This window comes from Acanthisitta chloris, unplaced genomic scaffold (genome assembly GCF_000695815.1).
Source record: "Acanthisitta chloris isolate BGI_N310 unplaced genomic scaffold, ASM69581v1 scaffold29957, whole genome shotgun sequence".
Classification (NCBI taxonomy): Eukaryota; Metazoa; Chordata; class Aves; order Passeriformes; family Acanthisittidae; genus Acanthisitta; species Acanthisitta chloris.
In genome coordinates this window covers 40,176-62,736 of record NW_008681471.1, presented here as the reverse complement: position 1 = coordinate 62,736, position 22,561 = coordinate 40,176, and the positions used below count along the sequence as shown (strand labels likewise).

The following is a 22,561-nucleotide window of genomic DNA, read 5'->3' as shown; positions in this document are numbered from 1 at the left end:
GCTCAGGTGTCCCAGGAGCAGCACCTGCTTCTGCAGGGCTTCCAGAACGTGCCTCGTACCCAGCAAACCTCCAGCTGGCAGAGCTGGCTGGTGCTCAGGGTACAGCTAGCAGCTACAAAATCTTGGGTCTGGGGTTTGTTGTTGTCCCCCCAAGCCATGCTGGCTGCAGTAATACCTTGGAGTCCCCTCCTCCCCCTTGGCTGTAAAATGCCCACAAACATCCCCTACCTGGCAGCACCACTTAAAAAGCACTTGCTGCCTCGGGAGGAGGCAGAGAGTTCTGTGTGTTTGTAGCGTGATGAACCACTCCTATAACACCAGTGCTCGAGGGGACACCTACCCATGGCCATACCTGTTTGGGTGTTCATCTGTGTGGAAAATGCAGCCTCTTCCCTGGCTAACACTAGGGTTGGCTCACAGACACCATTTAGTCTGTCTAGACAAATATGATGAAGAGCAAAGTGCCTGGAGCTGTGAGTGATTAGAGCTCGGGTATCTCTGCAGTGCTACGTTTGGTGTACAGCTCTGATAGATGCTGCTTGGTGCTTTTGGGTCTTTGGTTAGCACGTACACAGCAAACAGCCATGGATTGTGGGGGTGTGTTCCGTGTACGAGCGAGGGAAGAACACAGCTACTTCTTCATCACATGTGCCTGGGAGAGGCATCACAGTTTAACCAGACTAAAATGAAGAGAAAGCACTGAAAATGATGAATAAATGGGTAAGGAGAGGGAGGAGAGGGAAAGACATATACTGTCAGCTTACTTCATGGAGAAGTCCATGAATGTTTGTGTGACACTTAGAGAGCCTCAAATAGTAAGCACTGGAAAAAAGGGTAGCACTATGCACGAGCATAGAATAAATAAAATCCTTAGAACAGGAGACTGAAACTAGGGATAATGTATGTCCTCGATACATATTAAAATGGAGAACAGCATATTGAGAGCAGGCTTTAACATAAAATCAAGGGCAAAGTGGATGTGGATGTGTTCTTAAATACTTCAGAACACTTAAATCAGAATATTTAAATAAGGACAAATGGAAGGCTCTGTCTCCATCTTAGGTGTCTAATGACCTTTATAAATCTAGTTTTTCACCCTGCAAACCTTTTTTGCATATAGCTGAGTCCATCTGACTTGTCCAACAGTCCAAGTAAATTAATGAGGAAGATTGATGTGAGGACAAACTTCCAGGACTGAGCCTTGAGGCAATAAAATATCAGTCACAATTCCAACAGGACAGGTAGATTCTCCTCCCAGTAAATGCATGCATGATCCCCCGAAGGTTTCCACAGCACCAGAAATGACTCTTTCTGAGAGAGACCACACAAAGCATCTGTTTCAAAGGCACAAACATATTCTAGAGACATTGCACATAAAATATTATTGGGAGCTGGCAGAATGTAAGGCCAGAAGGCTTTATCTAACTTTATGGTCTGGAACACACACAGACCTGATTTGGTGTTTTGTGGCTGTTTAATGTGAAGTGAACAGAAGATGCTCCAGTTCTGAGTGGGTACAAGCACAGGGCTGAGCAGGTCCAGACTGTATTTTCTCCATGAGCAGAGGAGATCAATTCTGACAAGTGCTGAGCATCTCACAATTCCCCCCATGTCAGGTCTGAACTTGGCCAAACAGATTTGGTCAGACTCCAGCAGCTGAGCTTACTGGGCTGGCAAAGCCTGGCTCTGTGAAGGATCTGTGTGGAGCTCCTCAAGGAAGGGACTGGACCAGTCAGAATTTTATTTGGACCAGAGCTTCTCAGTCAAGAAAAATCTCTTCCTATGTAGGTCAACAAATAAATTGAGAAAATTGCTTTCAGGCTGTCACTGGTGCAACAGTGGGAAGCACTGGGAAGGAGAGGCTGATCCTAGAGCAGCAGTAGCAGACACCAACTGCAAAGCTCAGGGAAAGAACTATTAAGCAACTAGGGCATGTGTTGATAATCAGTTATCACTTGTTATGTTTGCTCTGGGCTTTTCATTTCTGTTGACTGGCTATGAATTTTCTGCACTATCACTGCTTGTTTACAGTACAGCACCTAACCAAGGCAATTAATCAGTTTTAAGAGACTGCTAATGTCCCTCTGACGTCTGAAGAGCCCAGTTAAGCCAGTTTGCCTCCCTCCAAATACTTCACAAGAGCTGGGAGGGGAAGGAACAGAGGGAATCTCCTGTGCAGCTGCAGCGTGCAGTGCCTTGGGAGAGTCAGAGCTAGAAATGACTTACAAACTGATTTATACAATAACTTTAGAATGAGCAGCTTAAGCAAATGATACACATATTTACATTAAAAAATACAATCTGTACAACATTAGGGCCAAATTCCATACCAGAGCAAATAAATGCGTTCTGGATTGAGTGCCTTTCTCTGGACCTGCACAAGATAGAATTTCTGTACACAAGACCATTTCTGTCTTGTCAGAACATCCCAAATGAACTTGCACTGTATGATCTTGCCTTGGCCTCTGAGATTTACCCTGTTACTGTCAGCCCCAGGCACATCTATCCAAGAAAGCAATGTCAATATATTAGAGACTAAATGACATATCTGTGAATTACAAAAAGAATAATTCATGGGTAATTTTCAATTACAGAGAATAATTTATACATGTCTGATTTGCAAAGAGAATAATTTATGAGTAACCTGAATTGCACATAAAGGACATTAACAGGTTAGTGTGGGAAAGGGAACCTAGTGACTGCTCAGCTGTCATGTGATGAGCCTGGATTTTGGGGCATTTCTTGTGAAAACACTCACGATGAAAAAAGCAAATTGCTGTCAAATTCCATAGTAAACAGATTTGTGTAATACTCCCAACCTGAGCTGAAGCCTCTGTGTGGTACTGAAAGCCAAGCATAGGAGTTGTTCTTGAAGCTCCTGCCCCACACAAGCAGAAAGGGCACAACTGGGGTCCAACAGCATAATCATTGGAAGAGGCTGTTCCCAGCAGCAGACAAGGAGCCAAGAACAAAAACCTTTGGGTTATGTGTGTCTCCACTGCACTGTGTGGATGTCATGATGAACAATGAATAAGCGAAAAAAAGAGGAGGATCTCCATAGACTGTGTGAGGATTCCCAGCACAGGCTGCTCCCTCCCTGCTCTGCTGGGAGCCTGTGGATGCCAGAACACAAGCACGAGTTTCATACTGCACAGATGGACATTCATCATGGAATCATTAAGGTTGGAAAAGACCTCCAAGATTATCAAGTCCAACCTTCATGGACTTCATATGATCCAACACAGGTGCTCCTTGCTTGGAAAAAATTACAATGATAGCAATGGGAATAGATGTGGTGTCTGCACTTGCAGCAGATCTTTATATCATCATTTTGCTTAAAGCATTTCCTCAGGTGCAACTATTGGCCTTTTAAATAAGAGTTACTTTCTCCTCCTCAGGACTTGCTAGTCAGGTCCCACAGCTTGTCATGGAACAAGGGGCCACATTAGCTGCTTTTTACTTTAAAGGTCTCCTTCCTAGAGACCTGAAGGGCAGAAGGATGCATTGGTACTTGCACTTCTTCATCCCAGCTGAGGGGGGGAAAATATCCAAGCTAAAGTGCCATTCCCTCCTGAAGCACTGCACCAGGGAGTTACACCATGCACCTCAACACAAGAGCTGAAAATTACAGAGCTCTGTTGCATTACTTCAGGCAATGAAACACCATATCCATATATACATATTAGATCAAGCACAAATAACATCTACTATAGTTAATGTTGTAAAGCAGCTTATTTTTGCAAGCACTAAAGTTTTCCATAAAAATTTTCCGAAGCATTAATTTTCTGCAGTGAAATATTTTAGAAAAGCTTGTTAAAGAGTAATTGTGTTGGATTTGAAGAGTGGAATGGGTTGCTGTTATTCTATCAGAAGCAAACCCAGACTTTCCAGGAGAAGGAGGGACACATCAACTCCAGACTGAATTCCTGCAAGTGAATTCTGGTGCTTGAGCTTTCAAGCCACTAAAGTGTCATCGTAGGCATTCTTGGGCATGGTGGACATCACAAAACACTCATGGCCATAGCTGGGACTGTCTGGGGCTGGGTGAATGTCCCCTTTTAGGAAGCCTTGGGAAACAATGTATATGCCATAGCTTTGGGCCCACACTATATTCCATGAAGAGACCCTGAGGGGAACACATGCTGCGAGACTGTGCACTCATTGTATGCTGTTACATACATCCACTCTTTGCTGCTTCCCATTTAGAAGAGAAAAATCCATTCATTTTCTGACCAGCTCCCCCTCCCCAGACCCACACTCCAGTCACTGCCCAAAATGCTAATGAAATCTGCTTGTGCCTCCAGAAACCTCCTTTGACATGATCAGTCCCAACCTGGACCAAGTGCAAAGTCTCTTCTTCACTTCCCTGGGAGCACTGGGCAGGCAACAGCTCACAGAATCCCAGTGAAAGTTCTGCATATGACCAAGAAAATGATACTTGGATTTTAAGTTTGTGTAGAACAAGGCTGGATAAAGCCTTGAGCAACCTGTTTTGGTGGGAGGTGTCCCTGCCTAGGGCAGGGGGTTGGAACTAGGTGATCTATAAGGTCCATTGCAACCCCTTAACATTCTATGATTCTATGAGAAGTGAAATCTTGGCCCTAGGAAAACACAAATCTTCACCACAGCCCAAGGCAAAACTCCTGATGACCTGGTGGGGTCAGACTCTCACTTCATCCTCCTAACTCTGGAAGTAAGTCAGAAGTGTAGAGAATTGGGTGACATAGCACAGAATAACCTCACAGGAACTAGTGTTGTTTGCTCCCTGCAAAAACCAGCGGAAGCAATTTGGACATTTTTTGGGCAGCAAGAAGAGGCAGCTGAGAAGGCATCACAGATTTTATATCTAACCTTTCCCTGGATTAGGGCCCTCGTACCCCTTCAGATCCCCCTGTGCCATCTGCTGTCAGCCTTTAATACAAGTGAAATACAAAGTTAGCAGAAATGAAAGAAAACTGCTTACCTACTCCCTCTCTATGCTACATACCCTTAGAGACAAGAAGATCACACAAAACAAGTCCTTTTAAGGACTGCTAATATATACACATCTCTTCCCAAGGGTTGGATGTGAAAGAATTCAGTATTAATTTTAATGGGCTGCCACCTTCCTCTGATGGTGCAAACCATCTCTGCAGAACTGAGGAAAGACTTTGGCTCATGTTGGTACTATTTTTTTTTTAATATTGAATTTGCTTAATTATATTGCTGTCCTCCAGGGCCACTGAATGTCGCTCACCTCGCAGAGCTAGGCTGCAGACCTACTTAAATTATAGGCTTAACCAGTTCCTCCTTGAAATATTTAATCTATTTTTTTTTCTGTGATTGAATATAGCAGTGATGATCAGCAGCTGATGCATTTGCTTATCCACCCAGAAAGCTTGTCTGGCTCCTTTTAAGTTACCATTAACTTGCCAAGTGGAAGGTAACACTCCTAAAACCCCTTTGTTTTTGTTCATATATACCCTGTATTTTTCATTCTGTTGTGTACAGGTGGAGCACTTACCTGTGGTAGGCAACTTTGCCCAAAGTACTGCTCCAAAATACTCCAATTCGACTTGGCATGATCTCCTTACAAAATAATTAACGTCTTTGGAAAAATCCAGACACAGGTTAGCCATAGGGGTTATGCTTTGTTTCCTCTTTTCCTTCCCTTTCCCCAAGATGTCAGCTGGAATTTCCATAAGTGCCCAAAGTGCAGTGGGAAATAGGTGCTTGACTCCTGCAGTTTTGGAGAACGTTGGCCTTGGAAAGGACCCCGGAGAGGATATTTCTGGGATGCTCTGAATTAATTTCTTTGTGCTGCAGGCTTTCATTTGCTCTTTATTTACTACTTTACATCATCCCCAGCATTGCTGATGCTAACACGGTGTGGCATGAGCTATTCCTGATGTGACACGATGGCACTGGGCCCATATGTATCTTGCTAGAGAGGCAATGCCAGCACACACACGTCTCATGTACCAAGTCTCACCTGCGGCAGGGCAAACCTTCCCAAATCCTGCAGCCTGACAACAGCACCATGAGCCAGAAGATGCTCTGGGTTAACACCTAAGATTAAAAGCTGTAAGAGGAAATTGTCAACAGCAAAGTGCTGCTTTCACTGGTGCCAGGTAAGTCAGAAGTTTAGGCTTCTGACAGATAGATAAAGACCAAGATTCACCTCTTCATTCCTGCCTCGGACCTGAGAGCCCTGAGGAGTTTGGTAGGTTGTGACTAGATGATCTGTAAGGTCCATTCCAATCCCTAAAATTCTATGATTCTATGAACTGGAGGGTAAAAACCCAATGCTCAAGACAAGGTGACAAGGAAGGGTTTCTAAGGAAAGATCTTCTATGAGTGAGTGTGGTTTATCCCAAGCAAAAAGGAGCACCACCTTTCCACATCCTACGAGGTCCAGTGCAACCAGTTGCACAGCACCCAGAGCTATTTCCCATCTTACTGAGGCTTCAGGATAGAGCATCAAAAAACCCCAAACCAATCAAACCCTCTGACTTACTCCAGACATCCTGCAGCGTTTTGGGGCTGTGTATTCTTGAGCACCATCTACTGGTACACAGTCCATGAACACACATGGATGGAGAGAACCCTGGTACAGCTACTCCCACGTCAAAGCTTATGGCTCGAGGCCAGCACAGTGTACAGCATTTATAAGCTCCCAGTCAAACCTCAGAGCCGAGACACTGGGACAAACTGCTGTGAGAGCAAAGTGTGGGAAGGTTTCCAGGTCCCTCAAAAGGCCGTGTGCTGATGGTTGTGTCCCCTCCTGCAGGCAGTGCCACAGCTGGCAGGTCTCTCCGCGATGCTGCAGTGCAGACACGCGCAGGAGTTCAGCTTCGGGCCCCGCGCGCTGAAGGACGCGCTGATCTCCACCAACCCCGCGCTGCAGGAGCTCTATGCCAAGGCTTTCTCCAGGGCAGAGAAGCTGTTCCTCTCTGAAGCCTACAACCCCCAGAGAACTCTCTTCTGCACGCTGCTCATCCGCACAGCCTTCGACTGGCTCCTCAGCCACCCCGACGCCCCCGAGGACTTTGAGACGTTCTACCATGCCATGCTGAGGAGGAAGCAGAACTTCTACCGAAAGCACATTTACCTGCAGCCTATAGGTAATGTGGGCGGCTTCACTGAGCCACTTGGAAAGATACAGGAGGGAGGTGGGTGGTGCTGAACACTACTAACATCCTCCACGAAGGGCTAACTGGCAAAATGCAATTGCCATAGCAAAGTGTAATAGCAAAGGCTCTAAGATCCCCCCAGCCCAGAGTCACAAGCCATGATGACAACCATTGGTAGACCTGTCATGTAAATGGTATGTGTGCCCCTGGGTGAGACTTGCTATGCAAATACACATACATACATATATATATAACTAAATGTTAAACAATGCTGGAAAAAACAGCATTTCAGGACTCCATCCCTGATGGTTCATTAAAAACAGCCACCCATTCCCACATTAAACTTTCTGCACAGCTTAAATAGGAGACAACCTTCTTAGCACATCTGCTCTGCTAATGAGAGCACAGTAGTGCCTCAGGAAGAGCCCCCTCTTCTCCTCTATATCCATAACCATCTGCAGATGTCCACCACATCCCAGAGGAAGCACCTAACTCCATAAAGGACCAACCTGCCTCTTCCCCAGTGGCTGTGGCCAGTCCCACAAAACCCCTTCAGATCCTACAGCCCACCCTGCCTTTAAGGGACTGATAACAGAGCTTCTTTCCTCAGACTTGATCGAAGGGCCTGCTGGGCTCTCACTGCTGGACTCCCTGCAGAGCTGTGTCGAGTCCTTCTTCCTGGGTCTCCGTGTGAAGTGCCTTCCCTCCATCCCCATCTCTTCCATCCACTGCTGCTACCGCCACAGCCAGGACTCAGACAGGGTGCAGCTTCATGCAGGTAAGGACCTGGGAGCAGGGAGCCCATGAAGACACCAGTTTGGCACACGGGCACGAGTCCTCCCTTAGGAAATGCCTGAAACAGCCCTTCATGGCCTGAGCAGGGAGGGGATGAGGAAGGGAGTGAAAAGGGAGAAATCCTGTTCCCATGGAAAGTCCAGAGCTTTGATGCTGGAAACAGGAATAAAAAACAAAGTGACTTTCATCATATTTTCCTCTGCTGTTTGTATTTTGCAGTGCTATTATGTTTAGGTCCAGCTCTGCGAAGCGATCGCATCAGCTCCGCGGGAAGGCACTGTTGATTTGGTGTAGTCTGAGTTCTCCCATCTCTTGTCCAGAGCCAAAGTAAATGAGTGGCCTGGGCGGTGCAGAGGGGGAACTCACTGCCCTTTCATGTTAGGAAACTTGGGTTCAAGTGTCACAGCTCCCCAGGGGAATGGGTTTGCCAGCTGCCAAACTCGTGCTGAACAAACATCCCTCTGGAACGAGCTGTTTGCAGGTACCAAGGGCATCACGTGCTCAGCACAGACACAGAACTGCAGCCACATGGCTGCTCCAGCTCAGCTCTGAAATGCCTTTAGGGAAATTCTACTCCCAGGTGTTTATTTCTGTGGGTTAGTACTGAATTCACCAAAATCTCTGCTCTTAGCTCTGCTTTGTTTCAAACCCTGTGCTCAGCATCACTTCCAAAGTGAAGTCTGCTCCAGTTTGAGGGGTTAGGCTACACATGGCTATGGCTCCAGCAGCTCTGCCTGTCTGTGGCTTGGATTACATCCCACGAGCAGTAGAAATTCTGGCTCTTGAGTGCCTTCCAGGGATGCTTCATTATACAGCACATCTCTTTTGTATTTGTCCAGATGGGATCCTGAATTTCCTGAAGAACAACAAGCCCATGGATGCCCTGTGTGTCCTTGGACTCACTCTGCTGGACCTTTACCCATGTGAGACCTGGAGCTTCACATTCAGCAAATTCCTGCCAGGACAAGGTGGGATTGGTGTCCCATGATGATCTAGCACAGCACGTGAATAAGGCAGCACTGTACCAAAAAGCCTTTCCTGGGAGACTGGAATAGCCAGATCTTATCCTTAACATGTTATTCAATCCCTGGTAAGAGGAACAAGGTTTCCCCTAATTTAAAATTAGGGGAATCAGGGCTCCTGACCCAGACAGAGGTAACTGAGGTGCTACAAACCCTTTGGGGAAGTGGGTCTCATACATCCTGTGTGCTCCACTGGACTGTGCTACAACAGCTGCATTTTCAGGCTGCCTAAGGCGAGACAGTCCTAACTTGTACACACCTCTCTCCACAGAAGTGGGAGTCTGCAGCTTTGCCAGGTTTTCTGGAGATTTTCCCCAGGCTGGTTGTAGCAGCTTGAACCCACCCACCCAAAATGAAGAGGTGTGTGAAGCCAGCAAGGAAAGCAGAGACAGGACACTGCAGTTCAGTGCCCAGGAGATGGTCCAGTGCTGTAAGGTATGGATAGATGACAAAACTGCCTCAGCCAAGTTTGCTCATATATGTATATGCAGATGCCCTTAAAGCCCATTCATCTCCAGCACATCCTCTTCATGAGTGCTGTCCTGCCCCATCCCAGCACCTCCCCTGTGCCAGCCCTGCTTCTAGCGTTCCTCCCAAGGCTGGTGTGGAGCAGCCACACCAGAACCTTTGATGTCATTTCTCTTTGCTCCCCTGGCATTTGCTCAGGATTTTCTAGTCTGAAGTCTCTTCCTGTAGTAATTTCAAATGAGATTAGATGGCAATGGGAGGAGGAGGGGAATCCTCCATCCTCAGCCTTTCCACAGTTGCCAATTCCCAAGGCAGTCATGCTTGGCCAGCTGACTCCAGCTTAGTTTTTTTGCTTTGGCACAAATGCTAATAGCGTCTGTTTTGGAAGGACCCAGATCTGTTATTGCCAATTGCTTCTCACAGATTTCTCACACAGGCTGTGCTGCTCTTTTCAGACCCCAGTGGGACTGGAAAAAAAACCCCAAAACAACAAAAAACCCCCATAGACACCACACTGTCCCTGGGGAAGAGTGACAGCAGCACTGCCCCACAGCTCCAAACATGCTGTCTACACAGAGGCTTCCCACAGCTGCTTCTCCCACACCCACCCTTCCTTCTCCACAACACAAACATGGATGCTGGGGGAGCTGGGAAGAGAGAGCCTATCCTGGAGGATTAGCAGAGGATTGCCCAGGCTGAGCAACAAGTTGGTTAGACTGTGAGGGAGCCGGGAAAGTGGAACAGCAGAGACAGAGGAGGGGGCAGTGGAAGCAGGAAGGACCACATGCTGATTTTTGCTGCGATTTTTGCTTTCCTGAAAGGTGACCTGTCACGAGATCTGCCACCTGATGGGGCTGGGGACCTGTCGCTGGCTGCAGTGCATCATGCAGGGTGCACTGAGCCTGGAAGAAGCTCTGCTGAGGCCCCTGGAGCCATGTCCCATCTGCCTTCGGAAACTGCAGCACGTCGTGGGCTTCAAACTGATCGAGCGCTACAGGGTGAGACAGATCCCCAGCCCTTCCCGGAGCAAGGGGCAGAGCTGGGAGCAGGGAAGCTCCCCCAAACCACAGCATCAAACGTGCTGTAGCAGCATGTTGAGGGCAGGTGCTGGCAGTGAGAGGTGCTAAGGATGCAGCTCACACCTGAACACGGGCAATGTAGTCCTGAACAGGGGGTGTCGTGCACATGGGCTGTGACTAACACAGCACTTGGCACAAACTCCAGGGCTTTTGGCTCTTCACAAGGGGCAGTGCCACAGTCTGACCACATTTTGCTACTCTCAAAAATGATGTGGGCAGTGCAGGCAGATTGCAAGTGGGAGCAGCAGTGAGTGCAGCAATTCCACCCTGTGCCACCCTGGATTTCTGCCTCTCTCTGGCTGCTGGTAACAGGGGGGAAATACTAAGTGCATAGTTTCCTACAGTTTCTCTAAAGACACCAGAAAGAACCACAAACTATTACCCCCTAACAAGCAGAGGGTCCCAGACTCTCCTTTTCTTGTCCCTCCTCTCCCACCCATACAACTGCTAACACCACATTTAGGCAAATTAGGAGTAGTGCTAAGACACCCTTAGCTCTCGTAAGGGTTTTCCACCACTACTCAGTAAAAAGCAGGATTTAAAAAGCAGGATTCAGTAGCCAAATGGCTGGTGGAAGAGAAATAATGTCATGATTCTCACTCAGCACTCATCTTCTCCCTGGTTGTAATTCCTGCCTGACACACATCATGTTCAGAGGAAGGATTTTCCACGGCTGCCTATTTTCAAGTCTGTGGGTTGGAGTTGTAACAAGATACATGCAGAATGAGAAAGGGGAAGCCTCTAGCTTCATTCAGCTTGGAATCAGACACACAGAAGCATGGCAAAGGATGTGGGAAAAAACACATTTGTGTGGTTTTGCTACTTGCCTACACTGCACTCAGACCCTTCTCTGACTCTGTGGCTGCTTCGTCCCTGTTTCTGTCTGAGAGGTGTCTAAATTGCCCAGACTACCAGAGGAATAAATTCTGCTGTATTTAAACACCCATCCTGACAGCATCCAACTATGCTTCCTAGAAGAGAGCTGCCACTTCCATTAAGCTTTTCTAGAAACAGTTTTGCCTTTACACCTGCAGCAACGTGTAATTGGCTCAGCTTCCCCCGGAGAGAGCAAACACAAACCTGAAGGAAGGATACACTTGCCAAATGCCACATCTGCTTCCTTGACAAAGCAAAGCTCAGCTAGATACAGTACAAGCTGCTATAAGAGAGTTGTGATAATCTCTCTAAGAGGCTTTGCTGTAACGTTGAAAGGAAATATAAATGCCAGAGATGAATTAAATAGTTAAGGAACATGACAGAAGAGAGCAGAAAGCATTTGGAGACAATATCAGATAGCAAAGTTAACTTGCCAAGCACGTTAAGTGCAAGTCTGAAGTCACATTTCCTTTTGGAAAACTATCACAGATCCCACCTGCCACATGACAGCCCCAGACACTCATCATAACTCCAGGAAATGCCAAACCCAAAGCTGTGCCTCACAGCAGCAGGTAATGCTGCTGAAGGCTGTGACTGAGACATAGTTCCAAGAAGAGGAGTATGTGGGCAGGAAACCAGTCCTTATGCAGGAGAAGGAGCTCCCCCATTTATTTATCTGAGTTGCACTCAGAAACACACTCCATTTTTTCATCACAGCTGCTTATTCCAGCATGAGTCATCTTGAAAACTGAAAGCAAATTAATTCTCCTGGTGTTTCCCCACCACAACCAACATTTCCACCTGAGAACCTCCTCATCCCAGGCTGTTCTGCATGTGGCACCTGGATGAGTTTGCAGTGGCCACACACACACACAGATAACAGGTCTCATTCTTGGTGGCATCCACTTCAAATACTCTTGCCTGCAGGTGAGCAAAACCCACACAGAGGTTATCCCTTTCCAGTTAAACAGGAGAACACAGAAAGAGGCTGTTCAAACCAATAAACCACCCACAGGATGAGAGACTGAACAGATTTCATGGCTTTGGTAGTGATCTTGAGTAGATCATCATCTTTTGCCTTGCACAATCCATATGTACTCTTTGAACATCCTCATACCCACAGCTTTTCCTTTACTTGGGAATTGGACTGAGTAGCAGTTGTGAATCCTTCCCAGATTCACTACTTCTGGGAGTTTGAAGAGACACAAAACCATGGGCTGCTTGAGCTTTACAGTATCTTATCTGTCCCCTCCCCTAGTCCAGCTCCCACTGCAGCTTCTGGCGCCGCCTTTGTTTTATAAACCCAGAGGGAGGGAAGGGCCATTGGAGGTGGGATGAGGCAGGAGAAAAGTTGTCCCTTTACAATTTTTCTTGTCCCAGAGGGAGGGGGCAGGGTGGATTAACTAAGCTGAAAGAGTCCATTTTATTCCTGTACGAAATTCTTCCCCGAGGCTTCATGCACAGACTGAAATGAGAACCAGGGCTGATTTCTCCCACCCACTCAATTTGAGCTCTTTATCCTTTCTGTCACTTGCCTGAAGAGACAGCAATAGAGGAGGGGAGGGGGAGGGAGCAGCAGGGCACTGCAGGAGAAGAAAGCTCTGCAGGGCTGGGAATCTCCTGCTGCTCCTCAAACGCTGCAGCTCACCCTGAGCTGAGCCTGGGCAGACCCAGCACAGTGCCCAGTGCACCAGGGGTGACAGCCCAGGCTGACACTGCCACCACTGTTCCCTAGGGCAATCAAGGGCTTTGCAAAGGTGTCAGCTGGGAACTGCAGAAAGTAAAGATGAAAAAATAGGCCACAGGGGTGTGAAAAAGCTGAAAAACACACAAAAGAACCCAACGCAGTCAGCAAAGCAGACAAGGAGATCACCTTTTATTCAGCAGTGACTGGAGTACTCCAATTCATTCCCCAAAGCATAAGAAATAAATGTGCCAAGAGCAACCTGTTATACACCTCATTGTAGCATTTAATATTTAAAAAGGAATTGTCTCAGACATTTTCCTTTCGTTAATTCTTTCCTAAAGCTCAGCCTTTCCACTTGTGCATTTCAGCTTGAGGGGAAGAGCTATTCTTAGGAATAAAATGCACATTACCACATGAGTTAACAACATGATGAAACAAGATAGTTTACCATTATCTCAGGAGCTTTGAAAATGACACACCTTCCTCTGGAGAGGCACTGGTTTGGCTCTGGTGGAGATCACATCCACACAGCAGGGAGGGATTTGGTGCAGTTTTCTCTTACCATCTTCAACAATTGGGCAGATACAGTCCACATGTGATGGGAGGCAGCTCTGACACAGACACTGACTCCAAGAAAATGCACCAGGAGAAAGCCCCTGCTCTGTAGGGTCACCATGAGTTGTCTGAACCCATCCTCTGGCAGAGAGCACTGTGGTGGTGCTAGCCATAGAATCATAGAATTTAGGGGTTGGAATGGACCCTACAGATCATCTAGTCCCAACCCCTGCCATGGGCAGAGACAGCTCCTCATTAGATCAGGTTGCTCAAGGTCTCATCCAGCCTGGCCTTGAACACTGCCAGGGTCAGAATAGGCTTATCTGACAAACACTGGGAAAGGTGTAACTGGTCTCTCTCCTTCTCTATAATGAAACCTTTTTCCTTTCATCACAGAAGCTCTACGCTTGGACGCAGACTGTACTGTCCACGTGGCCGAGAAAAGAGTCAGCAGACCTATCTGCCTCAGAGGACATTCTTCCATACAGCTCCGACTCTGGGATGTGCTGTGAGAATGACTCTGAGGCTGTGACATCCCTGTCCGAGCCACTGACACCAGACACGTGCAGCCAAGGCCTCTCCATCGGCCAGGAGCTGGAGCAGGATGAGCAGTCGTGCTCCCTGGCAGAAGCACAGAGCCAGCCCCAGCTCGCTGGGCCCACCAAGTCCACAGACACCATCAAAGATTACGAGCTGTGGCTGGAGATGTGCATCGCTGCCCTAGAGAGGAATGTCTCCGAGGAGGAACTGGCTCAAGTAGACGAGACCGTGGATGCCCTGGCTAAGTGGGAAATGTTTACAGGACAACTGCCTGCCATGAGGAAGGACCTGCCCTTTGCTAGGGACAACACTGGGCTGCGCAAAGTTCTTGGAGACAAATTTTCCTCTTTGCGGAGGAAACTGAGTTCCAGAAAACTGTCCAAAGGGGAATCGTCCCCTCATCGTTGGCGGTGGGAGGACAACTAGGCTGGGTCTGCCTTGGGTCAGGCCAGCTGTGCTCCCACAGCTTTGGGTATGTTACTGCCCTCCTGACAACCTTCCTCACCCCACGTTGTTGCTGTCAGACAGAAGCAGCAACTCCCCACAGGAATAAAAGGTGGTTTGTTTTTGGAGATTGCTAACATAGTTGTGATGTGATCAGTTCTTTTCTAAGGGTTTTTCCTGTGCTGATCTAAGCAACAACACTACCCCAAAACCACAAGAAGTCCTATGTAGGTGATTCTATTTTCTTGCCATACTTCATTTAGCCTGAAGTTGGCCAGGAAGAGGTCAGCCAGGTCCACAGTAAACACTGAACATGCTCACACAGAAGCTTGGGCCATCTGAACAAACAGATGCAAATTAAACCAGGGCAGCTCTCCCACACGCAGAGTTCTCCTCCGCTTAGCACTGCAGTTCAAGGCACAGACGATATTTCTCCCTCTCCTCTCCTCCCACACCAAACCTTCACCTCTGCTCTGGTCACTGCCCCATCAGCTGGAGGTTGCACAGGAGCACAGCTGAGGCTGATGGACTCTCACTAAGTTGGGGGAGAGGAGGAGGAAGACAGGCACAGAGTCAGTGAGAAAAGCAGCAAGATCCCTGGCAGCTGCCACAAAGAACAGCGTTAGTGTGACGACTGTCTTTTGGCCAACCCTCAAGGGGATCTCCAGAGCTGCTTCAGTTCAAACAAAGCCAGGCTTGGAGCGTGAGCTGGAACTACTCACATCCTCTGTAGACTGGCACAGGAGAGCAAACCTTTGGAAACAGTCACACGCTCATTGATTATTAACTTACAAGGGAAAACTACACATGCATTCCTCTCTTTCTGCCTGGCCCTTCCCGCTTCTCTGCTCCGTAAGTCACCCACTGAGCAGGAACGGGTGCTGTGCTGGCACCAGGAGCTGCAGAGCCTTCCCCTGGGGCACGCTGTTCCTCTCTGGCTATTTATAGCCACAGCTCAAGAGGCTGATGGAGTTTTTGCCCTGTAACCACAGCATGCCAGGGAAAGGCTGACCCTCTCCATCCCCAGTTCTCCCAGCCCTTAGCACTGATAAGGCTCCCACAGCTCCCAGCTACGTGGCTGTGCTTCAGAAGGCTCTTGTCTAAAAATATCAGCAGGTAGGACTGGGTCCAGTGCAGCTGGAGAAGGGAGATGATATTTCCCTGCGAGGAACTAATGGCTTTGGTTTTCCTGAGCACTTGCCCTATGCACTCTGAGGGCCTCCAACCACGCAGTAATGCTGCAATGCGATTTTGGAGCAGGAAGCAAGAGGAGCACTGGAAGACATCCGAGAAACACTTGAGATTTACACACGCAGGTGAGTAGAAAAGATGAGCTTGTAATAAATTCAGCTGCATTCCGGAAACACAAGCGCTTCACATCCGCATGATTCATACAGGGAGAGAAAGGGAGTTTGACTTTGGGACTGATGACGGCAATTCCTGGAAGCATTTTTCCAGGCTGTGTGCCTGGCCCAGGCGCAGGCGTGGAGCAGCAGGGCCGCTGATGCCGCCCTCTCCTGGCAGCCACAAAGGTGATGGGATGCTCATCCAAGACATTCTTCCCAGCAGCAGCGATTTTCCAAACAAATCCTGTGCGAACTACAACTCCATGTACTGCCCCACACTTGCTCAGTTGTTGCCGTAACAGATTGACTATTTAAAGCAAGAGAATACTTTCTGTTCAGCTCTGTTTGCTCTCACTTGATTCCATACTGAGTTATTCAGATAAACTTCAGTAACTTTCCAGAAAAGGGCCATAAACTCAGGATGACAACATTGCCTAAGGAAAAGGGACAGCTTTCTATCATAGAAATCCAAAGACAGAGGAACAGGGTGGCCCAGAAACTGAGGCCAAAGTCACAGATGGGAAATTCCCTATGACACTTATAGACTGATGTTGGTTCTGTTTTAAGAGCAGGAATTTCTGCTGAAGAGCCATTACTTACCAATGACAGGTATTTTTTTACACCATTACTGACAGAACCCCCACTTACCTGCTCAGCTCGTCCAGAAGCACTCCAGGAACAAAGCAAATGAGCATGGCAACCCAGAGCTTCACCAGCTCACCTGGGCAGCTCAGCAGGGCCCACAGGTGAGAGGCAACTTGGCAGTGAAAGGCAGAAAGTGGCTGAAAACATTTTTAAATCCTGCTGCAAGAGAGGGTCCCTGCAATATTACACTGTATGGCCATGCAAAGACATTCCTGTGGAGGTGGCTACTCTTCACACCAGCAAAGGTTTCCAGCACTGGGTCTTTAAGCAGTACTTTGCACCTGGACTACACAACCTACACCAGTGTAAGAACTGGCGGTCACAGAAGTTGACTGGTCAAGGTTACACAGAAAATGAAGGTTATAATCACAACTAGAGCACAAAGGCACAATTCCTACTCTTCTCTGCATGTACCAGAGTTGCAGAGGAAAACAGCTGACAGAGGAGTAAGTAGTAAAACAATTTGAAGATAAGCCCCTAAATAAGATTCTCTGCATTTTAAGCAGCAGGTTTCTGGGGAGATACTTGGGAAGGTGTGGGAACAATAGCATAACTTGCAGCTAATAAGCTGCTGAGTAAGCTGTGGAACAGAAATACAGATGAGATAATTAGGAGCCACTTGAGAAGGTCAAGCTGTGGATCAACCATCAGCAAGAAGGAATAGGCAATCTGTATATAAATGCACACCCAGAAGTCAGTTGCATCTCAGCAGCCAAGATCAGAGTTGTGTATAAAAGGTTCAGGAGTGAAGTTTAACTGCATAGCAGGCAGTGGGCAGGAGACCTGCTGGGTGCTCATTTGCAGCACTTCAGCCACAGTCAGGTGAGCCTTCAGTGGGAAGAGAGGCAGGGAAAGGAACTGGGCACTCAGATGGGAAGGGACAGCAGGTCCCACAGGGAAACAGTACCAGCAGCTGCCACACAGCTCCCTGGGTGCAGCCCCTGGAAGGCAGTGCTGGTGTGTTTCTCTGCCTGTGATGTATGGGTGCCTTGTTATGACAGGCAGATGATCTAGAATCCTGCATTCAGATCCCCCAACAGAACCAGGTACCTCCTTCCTAAAGCTGCTGTGAGCTTTCAGGTAACAATCCCTAAGCAATGGCACAACACGGGTTCATGTTAGACTCCTCTGGCTGAGAATATCTCCCACACCATCCTGTGGCTACCTAGAGCATCCTCCACCATCAAAGCAGCTCAGTCACACCCTTTCTGCCCCAAGCTCAAGGATACTCATTTTGAAGCGACTGCTAAAGTCTGTAATCCTGAACAGAGCAGAAAACACAGTCTTTTAATAGCTTTACGAGCTCATAAAGACAAATATCTTCTCCCAAGAATAAACAGGCAGAACATTCCGCTCCTACTCTGAAAACAAGAACGTGCTGTAATTGAAGGGAGCAGGAGTGCAGTGCAACTGTCCAGGGGGAAAAAAAATAATGAATCAACCACCCCCCACCCAGACTCTTTGGTAGTTCAGGGTGAAATTGCCTACAGCAGCTTGCAAAGGTGGGAGAGGAGAAACCAGCAATTCCCATAGACATTTCATTAGCAGCACGCAGCACTCTGTGATTTCACAGTGGCTGTGACCACCTCCCTCCCCTAAAAACAGTACTTTTCACTGTGCAAAATTGAGACTTCAGCTGTGCAAAATTGAGGCCTTAAAGGAAAGCTACTTTTGGTAAAAATCCCTGAATACTCTTCCTAATAACTCTTCCTCCCTTAATGCCATGCAGCTTCCCAAGAAGCATGTCAGTCTTGGGAAGAGTGGCAAGAAATTTGAGACTGGTAACTGAGCAAACTTCCTCCGCGGTCTGTACAGGATAATGAGGTACCAGACTGGAGCTAGAAACCACAAGGATTTAATTTCTCTCCTCAAAGAGCTCTAACGAATACTTAAATACGACTATAACCACCCAAACCTTATACCTTGTACATTGAGCAAAATACAAGCTCTGTAGCTCTGCCTGCTTTGCATTTTGGAGAAGCCTCTCCCTGGGGAAACAGACATGCTTTCCCTTTTATCTTCAGAGTGTTGGATTATTGAAATTACAGAAGAGATACTCTGCTGATCCAGGGAAGAGAATGCCAAGTTCATATACAGAGTTTAGGCTCTCCCTGGGGTACAGCATTCCCTGGCACTGAACAGACAAACCTACCTGCAGAACCAACTGTTTCACCCTCTGCTCTTATGGAGCAACATCTGCACAGCTGAAACATGAAAGGGACATCTCACAGGAATACTTGGGCTCCAAAAAGGGTCAATTTGCTTTCACAGCACTGACCAAAGAGATGGAGCAGCTGCTGTTGCCGAGCGCTTGTGAGATTACCAAGTACATGATCACGCCTGGAAACTTCCCATCAGTGCATCCCAAATTCAGAATGTGTCTGCACTCACTGTCAGAGATGCTGAACAATCATCTTACCTGAAAGTGCTCAGTCACTCCAGGGACAAAGAGACAAGCACTGCCAAAGGCTTGATGAGCTGAGGCACTACATTTCCCATCATTAGTAAAAGGACAGACGACACTCCACGAAGTGTCTCAAGCTGTGCACCTGCCAATGGAATTGATTCAGCATTTGTTCAAACAAGAAACAATTAAGCCTTGCCACAAAAATCCACCAGATGTGACCTTTTTGAGTACAAGTGAGGAAAGGTTAATGGCATTCCTAAGCACTGGAGCTTGAGTTCTGGCAGCACTAGCTGACACAGGATGGCAATAATGCCATGTGATGGATACTGATGACTCTCCAAAGGTTGATGGTTCTGCAGTGCCACACAAGGTACCAGGGCACACAAGTGAGCCCAGGAGAGGAGACTGGCACTGGGAAAGCAGCAGGTACAGCTCTCATGGCTATTATCAGCTGCTACACAGCAGAGAGGAATCTCCCACAGGTGCTGCCATCTCAACAGGCTTCATTATCTTCTCTTGCTGAGCTTAAAATACACTAGCACAAACTCCAGCTGTGTGTCCCTTCCCATGAGTGCTAATGCCTCAGTCAGCTACTGCAACAAGTAAGTTCCACATTTTGTATAAGTTCATGTGTCACCAGCCTTAGCTCCTGCACACACTCAAGCAGAATGACTCAGAACTGGAGAGGTGGGAGATATCTCAACATTACAAGATCTCACTGCCTGATAGCTGTAGTTCCACGCAGTCCATGCTGTATTTCATTCAAAAAGCAGAACATTTTTAATAAAGAAAAATGTCACTTCAGACTCTGTTGAAAGATAAAACCCATAAAGAACAGTATAACAAGTCAAGTTTTAATAGATTTATAAAATTCATATATACAAAACAGTAAACTAAGTCACCAAAGCTATAAAATACACTTTTTACACATCACAATATAATTTTATCTAGTACACAGTTTTCATAAGTTGAAACTAGTACAGCAAGTAGCTGCTTCTATCATGGATGCTGTTTTGGTGCTAGAAAGACACTTATGTGAGCAGTCTGGAACTGTGCTTTTATTTTATGTATTTTTCACCTTCTTTTAGTTTGTCACTGTTTGTAAAGTACTTTCATGTGAATTGTTAAAAAAATTAAGGCTAAACTCAGGCCTTTCTTGCCCAATGCAGTGAACTGGTTTAAAAAAACAGACTGATATTGCATAGTATGTGTGTTAATGCATAGGCACCAGAGAGCAAGTACATTGCAGAATAAAAGGTAACATTACTTGGCTTCCTACCTACATGGTTGTGTCATGGATAACCTGTTTGGTCAGTTTGCTGTCAGGCATATTGATCCCATAAACAAGACAACTCATCACTAGAGCAAGAAACACTAGCCATGCTGTTGAGTGGATTCTCCAGAAACACTTTTTAAGGTGTATCATCAATACAAGCTCACTCCACATCCCGGATGATGCAGCCTGTTCCCTGGAGGAACACTTGTTATCCTACACAGAGTTAATGGCTGCAATGCAAATGGGAGTTTGAACACACATTTCCAAACCTAAGTCCACCAACCAACCTTTCCAAGTCTTGTGAGCTCCCAAAAGGTCATTTCCCTTCCACATCCCACTTCTCCCTGCTATCTTCCCTCAGCCTTTGTGCCCAACCACCTGCAGACGAGCTCAGCACAAGAGATTGATGGGAAGTACTAGCAGAGAAGCTGTGCTACTAAAAATCTGTCACTTCCCTCATAAGATGCTCTCTCAGGTCCTACTTATGAAAAACTTTTGCTCTCCATCAGTTGTAGTTTTGATTCAAATAACAGAAACAGTCTCTCACCTAGGTCTCTTACCTTCTCATGCTCTGCTATCTTGCAGAGAGTTTAAGCAGCTCTCAGGAAGGAATAAGATGCACTGTCTGGCCAGAGATCTGCATACTGTGTTTTAGTCAAAATGGAGCTTTAGCACCGTTATGAACAGATGAAGAGAGATTCACAGTGGCAGGGCCAGCCTGGCCAGCCTGCTGCTCTTAATTCACAGCCAATAGCTCTCTGGAGTCACTCAAAGCTCTTGGGGTCAGTGCAGATGGCATTTCACTTCAATATAGTCCTCAAGCACCATCAGCTTTTGGGATCTGTTTAGAAACTAGCTCCCCTCTCCTGCTCCCTTCCAACATACTTTGGCTTTTTTACCACAATGCCCAACTTGGAAGTCAGTGCTGCTCTTTTTTCCTCCTCTGACTGAGTATTTTCACATCAGACAGAAGATATGACCTTCAAACATATGCCAAGAGCTGGGCTGTGATACAGTTCATCAAGACAGACACAGAACCACTAGCACTGACAATCTAGTACCTCCACACTCCCCACCCAAGAAGAAAACAAGCATATCAACACACAGACAAACTCCAACACCGCTTTCCAAATGCCATTAGAAGAGAAAAACATCCAGAATTAAGCTAAACTGCCCAACCAGCAAGATGAGCAAAGAGACAGCATCACCTGGTTAGCAGAGTGGCAGTTTCAGCCTCCAATGTCCTGGCTTTACTCACTTCCATCTATGTAAAAAAAGATTAGTGTTAAAACAAAGAAGTGCCACTTCACAGCACAAAGCAGAGATCACCCCAGCTAATTACAAAACAGGTATCATTAAAAAGCACTAGGTTTTGTATTGTCTTACCAAATATTCCTCACTAGGCTAAGACAGTCCTCATCTAGAAGTGTGTGGAGTCAGTATTACCTCAGGCCAGGTCTGTCCCAGGCCATGCCGTTCTTCTGATCCATAATGGATGCTCCCTAAAAATCTGGCAAACCCTCACTGACAGAAGTAGGCACAGATGTTTTGGAGTTGCTACTGAAACGCCCACCCACCACTCTGTGTTACAGAATTAAAGAGTATGAGGTAAAGAGTTGGCAGTGCTATATTAAACCCCTGACTACACCATGTGATTTGATACTAGGAAAAGGATATAGAAAAGAGGCTACAGCTACACTTACACTTCTTGTCATGGTAGATCAGTGTTTGGCTTACATGACAAGCTGCACTGTGTGGAGGTGTTGTTGCATACTGTGTTTGTCTCTCAAGCTGATGTACATCAAACCATCCCTCAATCCTGTAAGTACTCCTGAAAATTTGATGACACAAGCCAAGCTAAGTCAGGTGTCAAAACTCACTGCTTGAAAAATCAGAGGGGCCTTGTACAGAAATCCTGCAGGTCCATGCAGCAGAAGCATATTTTCCAGAAGTAAAAAGGTAAATAGATACAAAAGACTCCAAAATATAAGTTAATATAAGTTAAAACATAATTAATACAAAGACAACCATCTAAAGGCAGCAGAGGACTTGCTTCTGAAGTGATCTTGTGGTAGCTGTCTGTCACTAAAGAAAGCTGCTGGTTTCTTCAGTGGTTCTGTGTGTCTTAATTCCTTCAGTTCTACAATGCTTTGCAGAGTACAGTAACCAGGACAGGTAACACCTGGGGGGAATGGGGCCATGGGGGTAGGAGGGAAAACACACACTTTGCAAATGCAGCATTTTTCATACCAAAAACTACTATAACTATCCCAGTGGAATGACAGTTTTGTCTGCAGTGCCATACACAA

The 22,561-nt window shown here is 46.8% G+C and overlaps 1 protein-coding gene across 1 annotated transcript; it reads left to right on the top strand.

The window, feature by feature from the left end:
* The first annotated feature begins 6,799 nt into the window (after nucleotides 1-6,799).
* Nucleotides 6,800-14,560, top strand: AMZ1 (archaelysin family metallopeptidase 1). Its single transcript, XM_009078127.1, has 6 exons — nucleotides 6,800-7,103; nucleotides 7,723-7,890; nucleotides 8,747-8,875; nucleotides 9,201-9,364; nucleotides 10,219-10,395; nucleotides 13,991-14,560. Exons 1-6 carry the CDS (start codon nucleotides 6,800-6,802, stop codon nucleotides 14,558-14,560), a joined length of 1,512 nt encoding a protein of 503 aa, XP_009076375.1.
* The last annotated feature ends 8,001 nt before the right edge of the window (nucleotides 14,561-22,561 follow it).